Below are 13,811 nucleotides of genomic sequence, written 5' to 3'. Positions count from 1 at the left end.
TAATAATAATAATAATAATAATAATAATAATAATAATAATAATAACAAAAATGCAATTCAAATTAGGCAGTCTGATTTAAAATAATTAAAATAGCACAAATGAGCTTCTACTATATCTTGTTGGCATATTTTAGCATCATCTCCACCAATACTCATTGACCTTAACTGTAACGTATAAGACAAAAGACAATAACTATAGAAATTATAAGGTGCCTTTCATTTCCCAGTATATCTCAGTAAATATACAATTCTTTTGCGTATTTTTGCCAATTTAAGTCCATAAATCAAAGGATTAATGAATGGAGGAATGACAACAAATTCAATTGCGATAAAGTTTTGAAGGCTTTGGGGAATAGTAGTAGAACCAAATCTCATGTACATCAGATCATAAAGAATTGTAAAGAGGAATGTTGTTAAAGAGGTCAGATGTGGTACACAGGTCTGCATAAACTTCCTTTGATCGTCCTTAGACCTAATACAGGTTTTAACCATGTGCATGTAAGTCCACATAATGAAGAAACCATGACACACATATATGATAATTGTAGCATATGAAAGTATATTGTTCGATATGATTTCATTTTCTGGACAGGCAAGTTTGACAACAACCCAGTTAACGCAAAATATTTTTTGAATTCTTGAGCTACACAGCCGAAGTTTAGATGTCCGAATAATGCTAATGGCAAAAATAGATAATGGCATCATCCAAGAGAAACATACCAACTGAGAGAGTCTCTTTTTACTCATGATAGAGTGGTAGTGCAAAGGCCGACATATGGCCAGATACCTGTCATACGCCATAACTGCTAAAATGGACAAGTCACTGCAGGCAAAAGAGTACATGATAAAAGCCTGGAGGAGACAAGCATCATATGAGATTTCTGGAGATGTAGTTTGTAAATCAATAAGAAATTTGGGGTAGAAACCAGCTGTCCCATACAATGCATTAAAACAGAAACTACACAGTAAAATATACATAGGCTCATGTAGATTTGAATCTAAAACAATTATAACAATAAGAGAGATATTTAAAAACAGAATAAGGCAGTAATACACCAAAGCAAGTGAAAAGATTGTTAGTTTGTAGGTTACAGTCTCGTTCACTGCAGACAGAGTAAACACTTTTACAGCAGATGCGTTATCCATCATTGGTGTCTCTCAGCTCTCTAATAAAACAGGCTTTTTCTCTTCCACAGCAGCTAGTGGCAACACAAGCATGCGGTCTGTGCTCCCCATAGCCCTCTACAGCCTTCATCCTCTGCCTTTTTATACAAAAGCAGCAAAACATCTGGGAATTCAAGCTCATAGACCTTGAGGTGAAAGGTGAGTATTTGGCGTGCAAAAAAAAGTCCCATACTTTCTGTCCTCAGCTACCACAGGAAATACTTCCTCTGCAAGAATTGATGGTGGGCTCCTACTTGAGGTCCTGGGTGATGGTAGTGTCGAGGAAGTGGATGTAATCCATGGTGGTGATGGGGGTGTCAGGAGGGCAAGGAGGACAGGGGGACTGTGCAACAGATGGAGGAAAGGGAGTAGAGCAGGGGAGAAAGTACACAGCCCTGTGGAGTCCCTGTGCTGTGATAGTCCGAGTGTCCAAGACATTGGCCGTGTTTCAATTCGCCAAATGCACCGTTTGAAGGTATCCTTCGAACTACTCCTCAAAGTATAGCTTGAAGCTTCCGGACGAGAATAGGTAATCATCAGTGTAGCCGCCATCTTGCTGAAATGGGACAGGCCTACACCACGGGCCGTACTTCCACCGCTGTCTTTGAGCATACGTTACGTAGCTTACGTTACGCCACTTACTGTGACGGCTGGTGACTAATTAGCCATACGCCGTTGATGTATGACCAAAGGTGTAAAGTGGACACTAAATTAATGATATTTTTATTTTTCATTTTTCACAATTTAATAGAAGAAGAGTCAAGGTGTAGTCGTCATGGCTAAATCACTAATACCTGTAGAGGGCGCAGTTTACCTTCTATGCCATGCCAGTTAATTTCATTTTATTATTGTTATTACTGCAATAATAACTTCTAATGATAATAATGTATTATTATTCTTCCTATTGTCAGGGAATAACTGCACATATCTTTATTCAATGTAACTGTTTGTTTCCCCAAACCAGCCCCGAAGAATGTACTGCAAAGTTAACCTGAGTGTGCCAGTGCTGGAAAGGTTCTTTAATTTAATTAAATCAATTAATTAATTATTTTTTTCTACTTCCGGCGCTGGCGAGAGCAGCAGCTGGTTTGCATTGCGCTCCTCTATTTTCCAACTCTGGAATTTCCCCACTGTGGGACTAATGAAGGCATATCTTTATCATGAAGACACATGGCCTGACTTTCAGCTGAGCAAGGAATCCTTGGCAGTGCTAATGCGCCTTCTGGAGCTGGACCGATGGCACGGATAGGGTGCTGAGCTCGAGGCCTTGGTCTTCCTCTTCTGGATGGCAAGTGGGACATCATACCAGGTGGACTCCTGAGTGTTTGGGATACCACGCTCCACTGTCCACCGCATCGTCCGCAGGATCACTGGGGAGGTGGTGGCCCTACGTCACAAAGTCATCCACCTCCCGACCAATGATAACCTTGAGGCAGTGACCCTTGGGTTTGTACGGTTGGCAAGGCACGGGGCCTTTAGGAGAGCAGGTGAGGCAATAGATGTCTGCCATGTAAGAATCAGGCCACCCAGTGGCCTACAGAAACAGGAAACTCCCAGCATAATCCTTCAGGCTGTCTGTGACCATCAGGGCCGCTTCATAGACACCTACTTGGGGTGGCCTGGTTCTGTTCATGATGCGAGAGTGCTTTGATACAGTCCTCTCTGGTACAGCCAATGCAAGGTGTGGAAGCCCAGCGCTTCAATTTTCATCATTCCAAGGCACTTTCAATTACTGAGCGTGCCTTTGGAATGATGAAAACAAGATTCAGGGCCATCTTTTTTCATGCACTGGAGGTCCACCACACTTTTGCACCACTTAAGTGAAATGTTAAATATTATGAAATATGTGATTGTGAAAGACTAAATCATATTTTCTTGTCATAGGTGATCACTGCCTGTGCTGTCCTCCATAACATCTGCCTTGAGGCAGGAGACATTGTGGCCCTGGAGGACGAGCAACAGGAGAATGTAGTGGAGGATGAGGGGGACAATGAAATAGAGGCCATTGCTGGAGCACAGTTGCAGGACCAGCTGTCTGCTGAGGTCTCTGCCCTGGAGGAGGTTCCCATGGATCATGATTATTTATGTATTTACATAGTAGCAACTGTTTCAAATTCTTATTGAAAGTGTTTCAAGGTGATTACCTGTAAACACTGTAACTGTAAATAGATGTGATGTAACATAAGCAGTACTATCAATATTCTTTCAGATTTTTCAGTGACATTCCAGTCATCTATTGCCCCAGCCAGCCCTGCAAACCAAGCCCATGAACAATGCGGTGGACAGTGGAGCAGCACCCGGTATGAGAGCCCCACCTACCAGCCAGAAGATGAAGATCAATCTCAGCACTCTCAAGTCGGTCCAGGCAGAGAAGGTTGATTAGCACTGCTAAGGTCTTTGGAAGTATGTTTTCATGATTAAAACCTGGCACTGGCACACTCAGGTTTATTGATTTGCACTTTGACTGTTACTTTAGTGTTTAAAGTCATTACGTTAATATATTGTAAATAGTAGTTTGTTTTCCTTTGTTTAAGACATATGACAATGATAAATGTAAATAGTTGTAAATAAAAAGTCATAAATGTTTCAAAATCAAAGTGTTTACTTTTTATCAACAAATTTTTCCAATAAACCAAACAATCTTTCAAAACGTTCCTTCCTCTCCTCCGCATCCCTCTCATCTCGCTTCCTCTGCATCCTCAAGTCCTCCCTATACAGTTTGACGATGTCACTTTCTTGCTTTCTTTTTCCTCTTTGCCCTCTTCTCCTTTGCTGCTGCTGCTCCTGCTGCTGCCTCTCCACCTCCTCCTCTTCTTCCTCTTCCTCCTCCAGTGGCTGCTGCCAGGCAGTACTTGGCCCTGGTGTATCCTCAGGGATAGAGGCGATGAGGACAGGAGGGTTGATGGCGGGCCTCTGCCCCAACACCTCATCCATGGGGACAAACCAGGGCCAAGTTTCAGCAGTGGCCTTCCCCACCACACCTTCTCCACTCTTGGGATACTTGCAGTCCAGTCAGAACAAATGTTAATACAAGCTTCCGCAGTATTGTCCTGAGTCACACAGAAAAACATTCACAATTTGACCAATTATAAGTACAGCAACTTATAATACATCCTTCAATTTTCTTTTCTTTCTTTTCCGGGGCCGGGTCACAGCAGTTTCAGCAGGGAAGCCCAGATTTCCCTCTCCGTATACACTTCCTCCAGCTCTTCCGGGAGAATTCCGAGGCGTTCCCAGGCCAGCCGAGAGACATAGTCCCTCCAGCGTGTCCTGGGCCTCCTCCCGGTGGGACGTGCCCGGAACACCTCCCTAGAGAGGCGTCCAGGAGGCATCCGGAATACATGCCCGAGCCACCTCAACTGGCTCCTATTGACGTGGAGGAGCAGTGGCTCTACTCTGAGCTCCTCCCATGTGACTGAGCTCCTCACCCTATCTCTAAGGGAGTGCCCAGCCACCCTGTGGAGGAAACTCATTTCGGCCGCTTGTATCCGCGATCTTGTCCTTTCGCTCATTACCCAAAGCTCATGACCATAGGTGAGGGTAGGAGCGTAGACTGACCGGTAAATCGAGAGCTTTGCCTTCCAGCTCAGCTCCTTCTTTACCGCAACGGTCCGATACAGCGACCGCATCATTGCAGACGCTGCACCGATCCGCCTGTCAATCTCTCGCTCCATCCGTCCCTCACTCCTGAACAAGACCCCGAGATACTTGAACTCCTCCACTTGAGGCAAGGACTCTCCACCCACCCGGAGAGGGCAAACCACCTTTTTCCAGTCGAGAACCATGGCCTCGGATTTGGAGGTGCTGATTTTCATTCCAGCCGCTTCACACTCTGCAAACCACCCCAGTGCCTGCTGCAGGAGATCCTGTGGTTTCTGAACCAGACCCCCTCCAGCTCCTGGCTGCGCCTAGAAATTCTGTCCATAAATATAATGAACAGAACTGGTGACAAAGGGCAGCCCTGGCGGAGTCCAACATGCACTGGGAACAGGTCTGACTTACTGTCGGCAATGCGAACACAGCTCCTGCTCCGGTCATACAGGAACCGGACAGCCCTTAGCAAAAGGCCCCAGACCCCATACTCCCGGAGCACCCCCCAAAGGACACCACAAGGGACACGGTCGAATGCCTTCTCCAAATCCACAAAACACATGTGGACTGGTTGGACAAACTCCCATGAACCCTTGAGGACCCGATGGAGAGTATAGAGCTGGTCCAGTGTTCCGCGACTGGGACGAAAACCACATTGCTCCTCCTGAATCTGAGGTTCGACTATCGGTCGGATTCTCCTCTCCAGTACCCTGGAATAGACCTTACCGGGAAGGCTGAGGAGTGTGATTCCCCTGTAACTGGAACACACCCTCTGGTCCCCCTTCTTAAACAGAGGGACCACCACCCCAGCACTTGCACTCGAGCCCCAACCCCAGGCCTGGCTCATCCAGGCGACGTCACGGTCCTTGTTTTTCTGCTCATCATAAAGGTATTGGGAACTGCTCTTTGTCTGACCCGTCACCTAGGACCTGTTTGCCATGGGACAACCTACCAGGGGCATAATGCCCAATGATCAAATGAATAATTCCCACGTTTTTGTGAGCAACAGTCTACTGAGAAACAGGTACATTTAGTTCTCCACTGTGATCTCAGATCAGCATCTTAAGGGCCATCAGTTAGTGCTCACAGAAGTACAGGCTGTGGATAAGACGGGAATGAAATAGGGAAATCCAGGTTAAGTCATTACTATCCACATATGTACAAATGTAAAGGTATTAAAGTTGCAGTAAGGGCAACTTTTATGTACTTCTACGGTCCTTCTTATATTATCTGGGAGTATATCGCAGTGTTTTTGTGCTTACTTCCAAGCCACCTGTGTGGTGAATTTGGCACCTGTGACCCCCATCAGACGGATAAACTCATCTGCTCCTTGCTCCCTAAAGACAAAAGAATATTCTTAAATAAGGAAGAATATTAAACATTACAATTAATACACAAATATACAAGTGTAAGCCATAATTCACACTCTTCCAATGGTGAATCTAAGGCCATTTTGGCGAATTGAGACATGGCCATATTTCTCAAGCAGCGTGCTCTGCTTCCAGCCCATCAGGAAGTAGGTGAAGTCAGGCCAAAAGATGCTCTATCGGGTTGAGATCTGGTGACTGTGGGGGCCATTGTAGTACAGTGAACTTATTGTCATGTTCAAGAAATCAATTTGAAATGATTGGAGCTTTATGACATGGTGCATTATCCTGCTGGACGTAGCCATCAGAGGATGGGTACATGGTGGTCATGAAGGGATGGACATGGTCAGAAACAATGTTCAGGTAGCCCGTGGCATTTAAACAATGCCCAATCGGCACTAAGGGACCTAAAGTGTGCCAAGAAAACATCCCCCACACCATTACACCACCACCACCAGCCTGCACAGTGGTAACAAGGCATGATGGATCCATGTTCTCATTCTGTTTACGCCAAATTATGACTCTACCATTTGAATGTCTCAACAGAAATCGAGACTCATCAGACCAGGCAACATTTTTCCAGTCTTCAACAGTCCAATTTTGGTGAGCTTGTGCAAATTGTAGCCTCTTTTTCCTATTTGTAGTGGAGATGAGTGGTATCCGGTGGGGTCTTCTGCTGTTGTAGCCCATCCGCCTCAAGGTTGTGCGTTTTGTGGCTTCACAAATGCTTTGCTGCTTTCCTCGGTTGTAACGAGTGGTTATTTCAGTCAACGTTGTTCTTCTATCAGCTTGAATCACTCAGCCTATTCTCCTCTGACCTCTAGCATCAACAAGGCATTTTCGCCCACAGGACTGCTGCATACTGGATGTTTTTCCCTTTTCAAATCATTCTTTGTAAACCCTAGAAATGGTTGTGCGTGAAAATCCCAGTAACTGAGCAGATTGTGAAATACTCAGACCGGCCCGTCTGGCACCAACAACCATGCCACACTCAAAATTGCTTAAATCACCTTTCTTTCCCATTCTGACATTCAGTTTGGAGTTCAGGAAATTGTCTTGACGCGGACCACACCCCTAAATGCATTGAAGCAACTGCTATGTGATTGGTTGATTAGATAATTGCATTAAGGAGGAATTGAACAGGTGTTCCTAATAATCCTTTAGGTGAGTGTATACAACAGCAGCATCAGAGCAACAGTGCAAACATGACTTATTAAAGTGACCGGTATTATAAAGTGTCCAGTTTTGTGCAAATATTGTAAAGTGTTCATGAGACAAACTGCAGATGGGAAGAAACTGTTCTTATGATGAGATGTTCTGGTCCCAATGGACCGTAGCCTCCTGCCAGAGGGAAGTGGCACAAATAGTCCATGTTCAGGATGAGAAGTGTCAGCTGCTATATGGCCTGCTCGCCCCAGAGTCCTGGAGACGTACAGGTCCTGCCTGTAGAGAGGAAGGCTGCAGCCAATCACTTTCTCAGCAGAGCGCACAATGCACTGCAGTCTCTGTCTGTCCCTGGCAGTGGCCCCAGCGAACCACACAGTGATGGAGGAGGTGAGGATGGACTCCATGATGGGCGTGTAAAACTGCACCATCATCTGGGCAGCTTGCCTTTCCTCAGCTGCCACAGGTAGAACATCCTGTGCTGGGCTTTCTTGATGAGGGAGCTGATGGTCAACTCCCACTTGAGATCCTGGGTGATGCAGGTGCCCAGGAAGCGTTCACAGAGTCCAAAGAGTCCACGGTGATGATGGGGGAGTCCGTCAGGGTGAGGGGAGGCAGGAGGGCTGTGACTTTCCTGAAGTCCACGATCATCCCCACTGTCTTCTGGGCGTTAAGCTCCAGGTTGTTGCTGCTGCACCAGGACACCAGCCGGTCCAACTCCCTCCTGTAGGCAGACTAATCACCGTCCGAGATGAGTCCGATGAGGGTGGTGTCATCCGCAAACTTAACCAGTTTGACGGAGTCGTGGCTGGAGGTGCAGCAGTTGGTGTACATGGAGAAGAGCAGGGGAGAAAGTACACAGCCCTGTGGAGATCCTGTGCTGATAGTCTGAGTGTCCGAGACATTCTTCCCCAGCTGCACGTGCTGTCTCCTGTTCGTCAGGGAGTCAGTTCTGTAGGTGTAGTCAGGCACGCTGAGCTGAGTGAGCTTGTCTTGGAGCAGAGCAGGGAGGATGGTGTTGAATGCAGAGCTGAAGTCCACAAACAGGATCCTGGCGTAGGTTCCCAGGGAGTCCAGATGCTGGAGGATGAAGTGAAGGGCCAGGTTAATGGCGTTGTCTACAGGCCGATTGGCTCTGTAGGCAAACTGCAGAGGGTCCAGGAGGGGGGAGGTGAAGGACTTGAGGTGGTGCAGGACCAAGCGCTCAAATGACTTCATGACCACAGACGTCAGAGCCACAGGTCTGTAGTCATTATGTCCAGTGATCCTGGGCTTCTTGAGGACGGGGACAATGGTGGACAGCTTGAAGCAGTCTTGGACGTGACATGACTCCAGGGAGGTGTTAAAGATGTCCGTGAAGACAGGAGCCAGTTCCTCAGCACAGTGTCTAAGGGTGGAAGGAGAGACACCATCTGGGCCCACGGCTTTATGGGGGTTTTGCTTCCTGAAAAGCTTAGTCACATCCTGCTCCAAAACTGTGAGGGCAGTGAGGGAGGAGGAGGGGTCTGTCAGTAATTGTGGTATCAAGACTACTCTTCTTTAGAAGAGGCTTAAGTTTTCAAAGCTCTTGAGAATGTTCCAGATTGATGTGTTAATCAGTCTACGTGGTGTAATTGCAGATGTAGATCCATCATAGAGCCTCAGCCTGATATTACCTTTATCATGACTGTACATCCTGGGAGAGAAGAGGCCCTGTCTTGGCTCCTAGCTCTTGGTGATAACAGCTCTGGGGACAAGCAGGGGAGGGCGAGCAGGAGGGAGTGTGGGTGAGGGACCTGGTGAGGGCCGAAGAGGTAGAGCAGGGGGGAGTTTGGGTGAAAGACAAGGGGGGATAGTGTTGGTGCATTGGAGTGTGGAGGTCAGTCAGCACTCTCACTCCACCTCTGCTCAGGTGCGGGCCATTTCCCTTGAACAGGTCTTCTCGTTTTCAGAATAGATCAAAGTTCTCAATGTAGTGCAGGCGCACACACATTGACCAGGCTGTTTCAGCTGAACACATGGCTGTTCAATGTGCTCATCTTCCTGCTGTCTGTTAGGAAGAGGTCCATTGATGAATGTTTTAACCTCCACTTTATGAAGCTCCTTGAATAATTTAGTGAAATCCCTTTTAAAAACCTCTGTTTGTTCCATTCTACTGTCAAATGCACCATCCACTGTTTAACTCCTCAGTATGTTTACAAAACTTTTGGCAAGAATTTTGTAATCTTTGTATCTGTAACTAGCAGCAGCTTATCTCTGACCTTCACGATAGGCACAGACTGCCTATATAGCTGCTCTCTTTTGCCTGCAAGTGTGTAGAGAGAGGGGTGGGATATGGTACGGTTTTAATTTTGTCTGTTTTTGTTTTCATTTTGTAAAATATCAAAATTGGAATGTGTAACTTGAATAGCACTGTTATGTGGATGTGCATGTTAAAATTATAAATATACGTATTTGACAAGACCTGAAATTTCACAGTTGATTTCTAGCTGTTTATGTTCCTTATTCATCAAACAGGGGACAATTAGGCTTTTGTTTAACCACAAATTATATCAGATATGTAGCATAACATTTATAACATAAACATCGGTCACCACTAACACTATCTTAGTCTAGCCTAGTTTCTTCTTCTCAATCTCATGAGGTACCTCATCAGTCACGTTGTTAGTATTAAACGACTGCAATCCCTTTTTAGCCAGAGATGTGTTGTCACTTAAACAAAAAGGTAACTATAAACATCTCCATTATTATCAGCTGACCCAGAAAGAACTTCACACTTAACATTCCTATATATCATAAAAAGGTGTCCAGTCAATAGTGATTCAAGTTCAAATAATGTGAACTTATAGGCTTGTATTTATGTTAGTAAATAGTTAGCCACTGCTGACTGTTAACCAGTTTTGTTTTATAATCTTAAAGCATTTTACTTGGGTGACACAGTGGGGTAAGCATCAAATGGCAGCCAGCATATTAAAAGGTAGTTGTATAAAAGCTATTTTATAACATTGATGAATGCTTTTGCGGTATTTCAAATATAACATCTTTTGTTTATTATTCCAATTTACTTATGCATATTTGTTACATATTTACCAAGTTTACCAAGTTTTAAATCATTCACATTCACACATTTTACATTTAGAGCAACCAAACTCCAAGAATCTTCAGGGTTATGGAAATAAAAAATAAATCAATAAAAATTGTAACACTAACAATTAAAAAGCAAAATGTTCCCTTTAGTGTGTGAAACTCATACCATGTTTAAAAGGTATCTGCTCCTAGTCCTGGTTCAAGACTTTACAAAAACACATCACATACATATCAGAAGGCCTGCTCTATTTTGGGTTAAGCCTAACAGTTTGTAGTAGTCTGTTTCTAATTTTTGTCAGCTTTAGGCCATATATAACAGGGTTGAATAATGGGGGAATAATAAGACATTCAATTGCAAGAAAATTTTTCACACCCTCTGCTAAATTTGAACCAAATCTAACGTACATCAAGTCAAACGTTATTGACACAGTAAAGATTATGAGGCATATAATGTGTGGCAAACATGTCTTCATAAATTTGTCCCAGCCCTCCCTTGATTTTAGGCATGTTTTTATGATGTTAATATAGGACAAAAAAACAACAACGAAATGGCCAAGGTAAAATGTGTAATTAAAAGATGGGATTATAATATCTGCTATAAAGGGAGTACAAGCAAGTCTGTTTACTAAAAAGTTAATGCAGTAAAGCTTTGGTATATGTGACCCACAGAGCCTTATAGTTGATGTTGCAATTGGGCCTAAAGCATTAAGCTGCAGTGGAATAAACCAAGAAAAAAATATCATTACTGAAAGTCTTTGTCTTGTCATTACAGAGTGGTACATTAGAGGTCGACAAATTGCCACATATCGGTCAAAAGCCATAAGTAAAAGAATAGATAAATCAGCGGTAAGAGAGGCATGGACCACAAATCCCTGCAACAGACAGCCAGCGTATGAAATAACATGAGCAGAGGATAAAAGATCACTGAGGAACTTTGGGAAAAAACCTGCAGTGCCAAACAGTCCATTGACGCACAGGTTACACAGACAAATATACATAGGCTCATGGAAGTTCTTATCCATAATAATAGTCACTATAATGGTCACATTTGCCACCCAGATTAAACTGTAACACAGAAATGTTACAACAAACAGAGGGATCCTGTACTTCTCTGTACCATTTAAACCAGACAGAGTGAACACTAAAGTTGAGGTGTTGTCCATGGGGCTGTTTCTCATCTGTAGGTGATAACCTCCTCCCAGACTGCTCCTAGTCCATCTTCTGCTGTCCCTTTATCTGCTCTTATGGTTGGATTCAACATCACAACAATACCGCTATTCCCATAGTGAATTACTTGATTTTGAGTTTGATTTTGATTCCCAGAATGAAAAACATAAACTTTTTGTTTCCCTACAGACATAATACGATACTAGGCCAAGTTTGGATTTAATTGTATATAAAAAGTCACTTTGTCAAGAATCCTTCTTAGCTATTCTTTCCTAAAGTTGCACCTAAGTGAAAAGGCCTGTAGCCTGCTTTCCTAGGAGGTTTTACCATGTCCAGTGTTAAAAGATTGCATGCACGGGGCCCATGTGGCTACAGTGAGTAAATATATAATATAAAACTAGTGATTTTTTAGAACCATGGTTAGGTGTTAATTCCATGTTTGATCTCTACATGTGCCATGTCCTGAGTATAAAACATTCAAATTTAGATGTGAGATCAAATTATGCCATTGGTTCAACATACTGTTATTTTATTTGATGTCTTAACTGTGTATACTCAATTTGGTTACGTTTACATGCACAGAGAACCCAACAGTAAATTTAAAATCGTCTTTGTCCCAAAACGTGACAAAGCACTCTTCTCCCAGTCTACGTGCAGATCAAACAACTGAATATGTGCTAACCAGGGCTAGTTATTTTGCATTAGCACTAATACGCTGCAGCTATAATTGTCAATAAAAATGGTTTGCACTCCACTAATACACAGTATAAATATATAAAGTACAACAAGCACTGTTCACGTATAATTATGGTTTATACGTGGTATTTACAGGTCATATCTGTCATGGTTGGGTTAGTTTCTGGTAATTTATTAATTCATTATTTAGACTCCATATTTTCATTAGCAATAACTTTGAAAAGACCTTACATTTTATTCTTCATTAACTGTTGTTGACATTTAATTTGGTGACATCTAACATATAGACAATCACAATCACACACAAACTTGTTACAATTATACTTTCTATAGTTATCAACTATAGAAAGTAATTACAGTTTAAGCCTAAAAGTTTTTAATAAATGGTTCCTAATTTTTGTCAAATTTAGGCCATATACAAGAGGATTACAGATTGGTGGAACAACCAGGTATTCAACAGCCATAAAATTCTCAACACTTTTTGATACTAACTTTGAGCCAGATCTAATGTACAACAAGTCGAACAGAATGCAAACAACAAAGGTTAGGAGGCATATAATGTGTGGTAAACATGTCTTCATAAATTTTACTTGGTTCTCTTTGGATTTTATACATGTGTTTATGATGTGAATATAGGACCAAAAAATAACACCAAAATGGCAGAAGTAAAATGTGTAATTAAAAGCTGGAACTACTACTGCTGCTAGAAATGGAGTACAAGCAAGTCTATTTACTAAATAAGGAACGCAGTAGATCTTGTTGATATGTGTGCTACAAATCTTTACACCAGTTACTGTCAGTGAACCTAGTGAAATTAACTGTAGTGGAATAAACCAAGCAAAAAATATGAGGATTGAAATGGTCTGTCTTGTCATTACAGAGTGGTACACCAGAGGTCGACAAATTGCCACATATCGGTCAAAAGCCATAAGTAAAAGTATAGATAAATCAGCACCTATATAAACATGGAGCACATATCCTTGCAACAAACAACCAGCGTATGAAATAACATGCGTGGAGGACAGAAGATCAATGAGGAACTTTGGGAAAAAACCTGTAGTGCCAAACAGTCCATTGATGCAAAGATTACAAAGAAAAATATACATAGGCTCATGCAGGTTCTTCTCCATAATAATAGTCACTATAATGGTCACATTTGCCACCCAGATCAAACAGTAACACAAAAAAGTAGCAATAAACAGAGGGATTCTGTACTTTTCTAATCCACTTAACCCTGACAGAGTAATGACGGTCATAGCTGAGACATTGTCCATCATACTGCATTAAGAACACAAACAGATTACCAGACCAGGCAAGTCTGGTCCCTGCACCAGTGAGACCGGTGTTTTTATATTCTCAGTGTTGACAAAATGTTGTAAACCACCCATTCCCACATGGTTAATAGGAAGAGGTGTGTTTCAAGAAAATTCTAAACTTAAATGATGTATTGGCTTCTAATGGTTTCTACAGATTTACATTGTTGCTTGCAATTCACTCTTCAGCTTCCCCATAAAGTTAAAACATAAGCAATGATGGGAACTAGGCTAATTGTTGAAAATAATTTTTTCATGTATTTCAGCTAAATTTGTCTTCGTC

General features: G+C 42.9%; 3 protein-coding genes across 3 annotated transcripts; all 3 read right to left on the bottom strand.

The window, feature by feature from the left end:
* Window positions 1-216: 216 nt before the first annotated feature.
* On the bottom strand, window positions 217-1,149 carry LOC117389642 (olfactory receptor 4E1-like). The gene has a single exon (XM_033987338.1). The coding sequence runs from the start codon at window positions 1,147-1,149 to the stop codon at window positions 217-219; it is 933 nt and encodes a 310-aa protein (XP_033843229.1).
* A 9,448-nt stretch (window positions 1,150-10,597) lies between these two features.
* Window positions 10,598-11,515, bottom strand: LOC117388945 (olfactory receptor 52E8-like). Its single transcript, XM_033986501.1, has one exon. It carries the CDS (start codon window positions 11,513-11,515, stop codon window positions 10,598-10,600), a length of 918 nt encoding a protein of 305 aa, XP_033842392.1.
* Window positions 11,516-12,568: 1,053 nt separating this feature from the next.
* LOC117389624 (olfactory receptor 151-like) lies at window positions 12,569-13,492 on the bottom strand. Its single transcript, XM_033987318.1, has one exon. The coding sequence runs from the start codon at window positions 13,490-13,492 to the stop codon at window positions 12,569-12,571; it is 924 nt and encodes a 307-aa protein (XP_033843209.1).
* Between the last annotated feature and the right edge of the window lie 319 nt (window positions 13,493-13,811).

The sequence above is a fragment of the Periophthalmus magnuspinnatus genome, chromosome 21 (genome assembly GCF_009829125.3).
Source record: "Periophthalmus magnuspinnatus isolate fPerMag1 chromosome 21, fPerMag1.2.pri, whole genome shotgun sequence".
Taxonomy (NCBI): domain Eukaryota; kingdom Metazoa; phylum Chordata; class Actinopteri; order Gobiiformes; family Gobiidae; genus Periophthalmus; species Periophthalmus magnuspinnatus.
This window is presented reverse-complemented; position numbering and strand designations above follow the sequence as displayed.

Bases quoted from the DNA above. Each gene is read 5' to 3' on its own strand.
- LOC117389642 (XM_033987338.1), bottom strand. From the start codon at position 1,149: ATGATGGATAACGCATCTGCTGTAAAAGTGTTTACTCTGTCTGCAGTG.
- LOC117389624 (XM_033987318.1), bottom strand. From the start codon at position 13,492: ATGATGGACAATGTCTCAGCTATGACCGTCATTACTCTGTCAGGGTTA.
- LOC117388945 (XM_033986501.1), bottom strand. From the start codon at position 11,515: ATGGACAACACCTCAACTTTAGTGTTCACTCTGTCTGGTTTAAATGGT.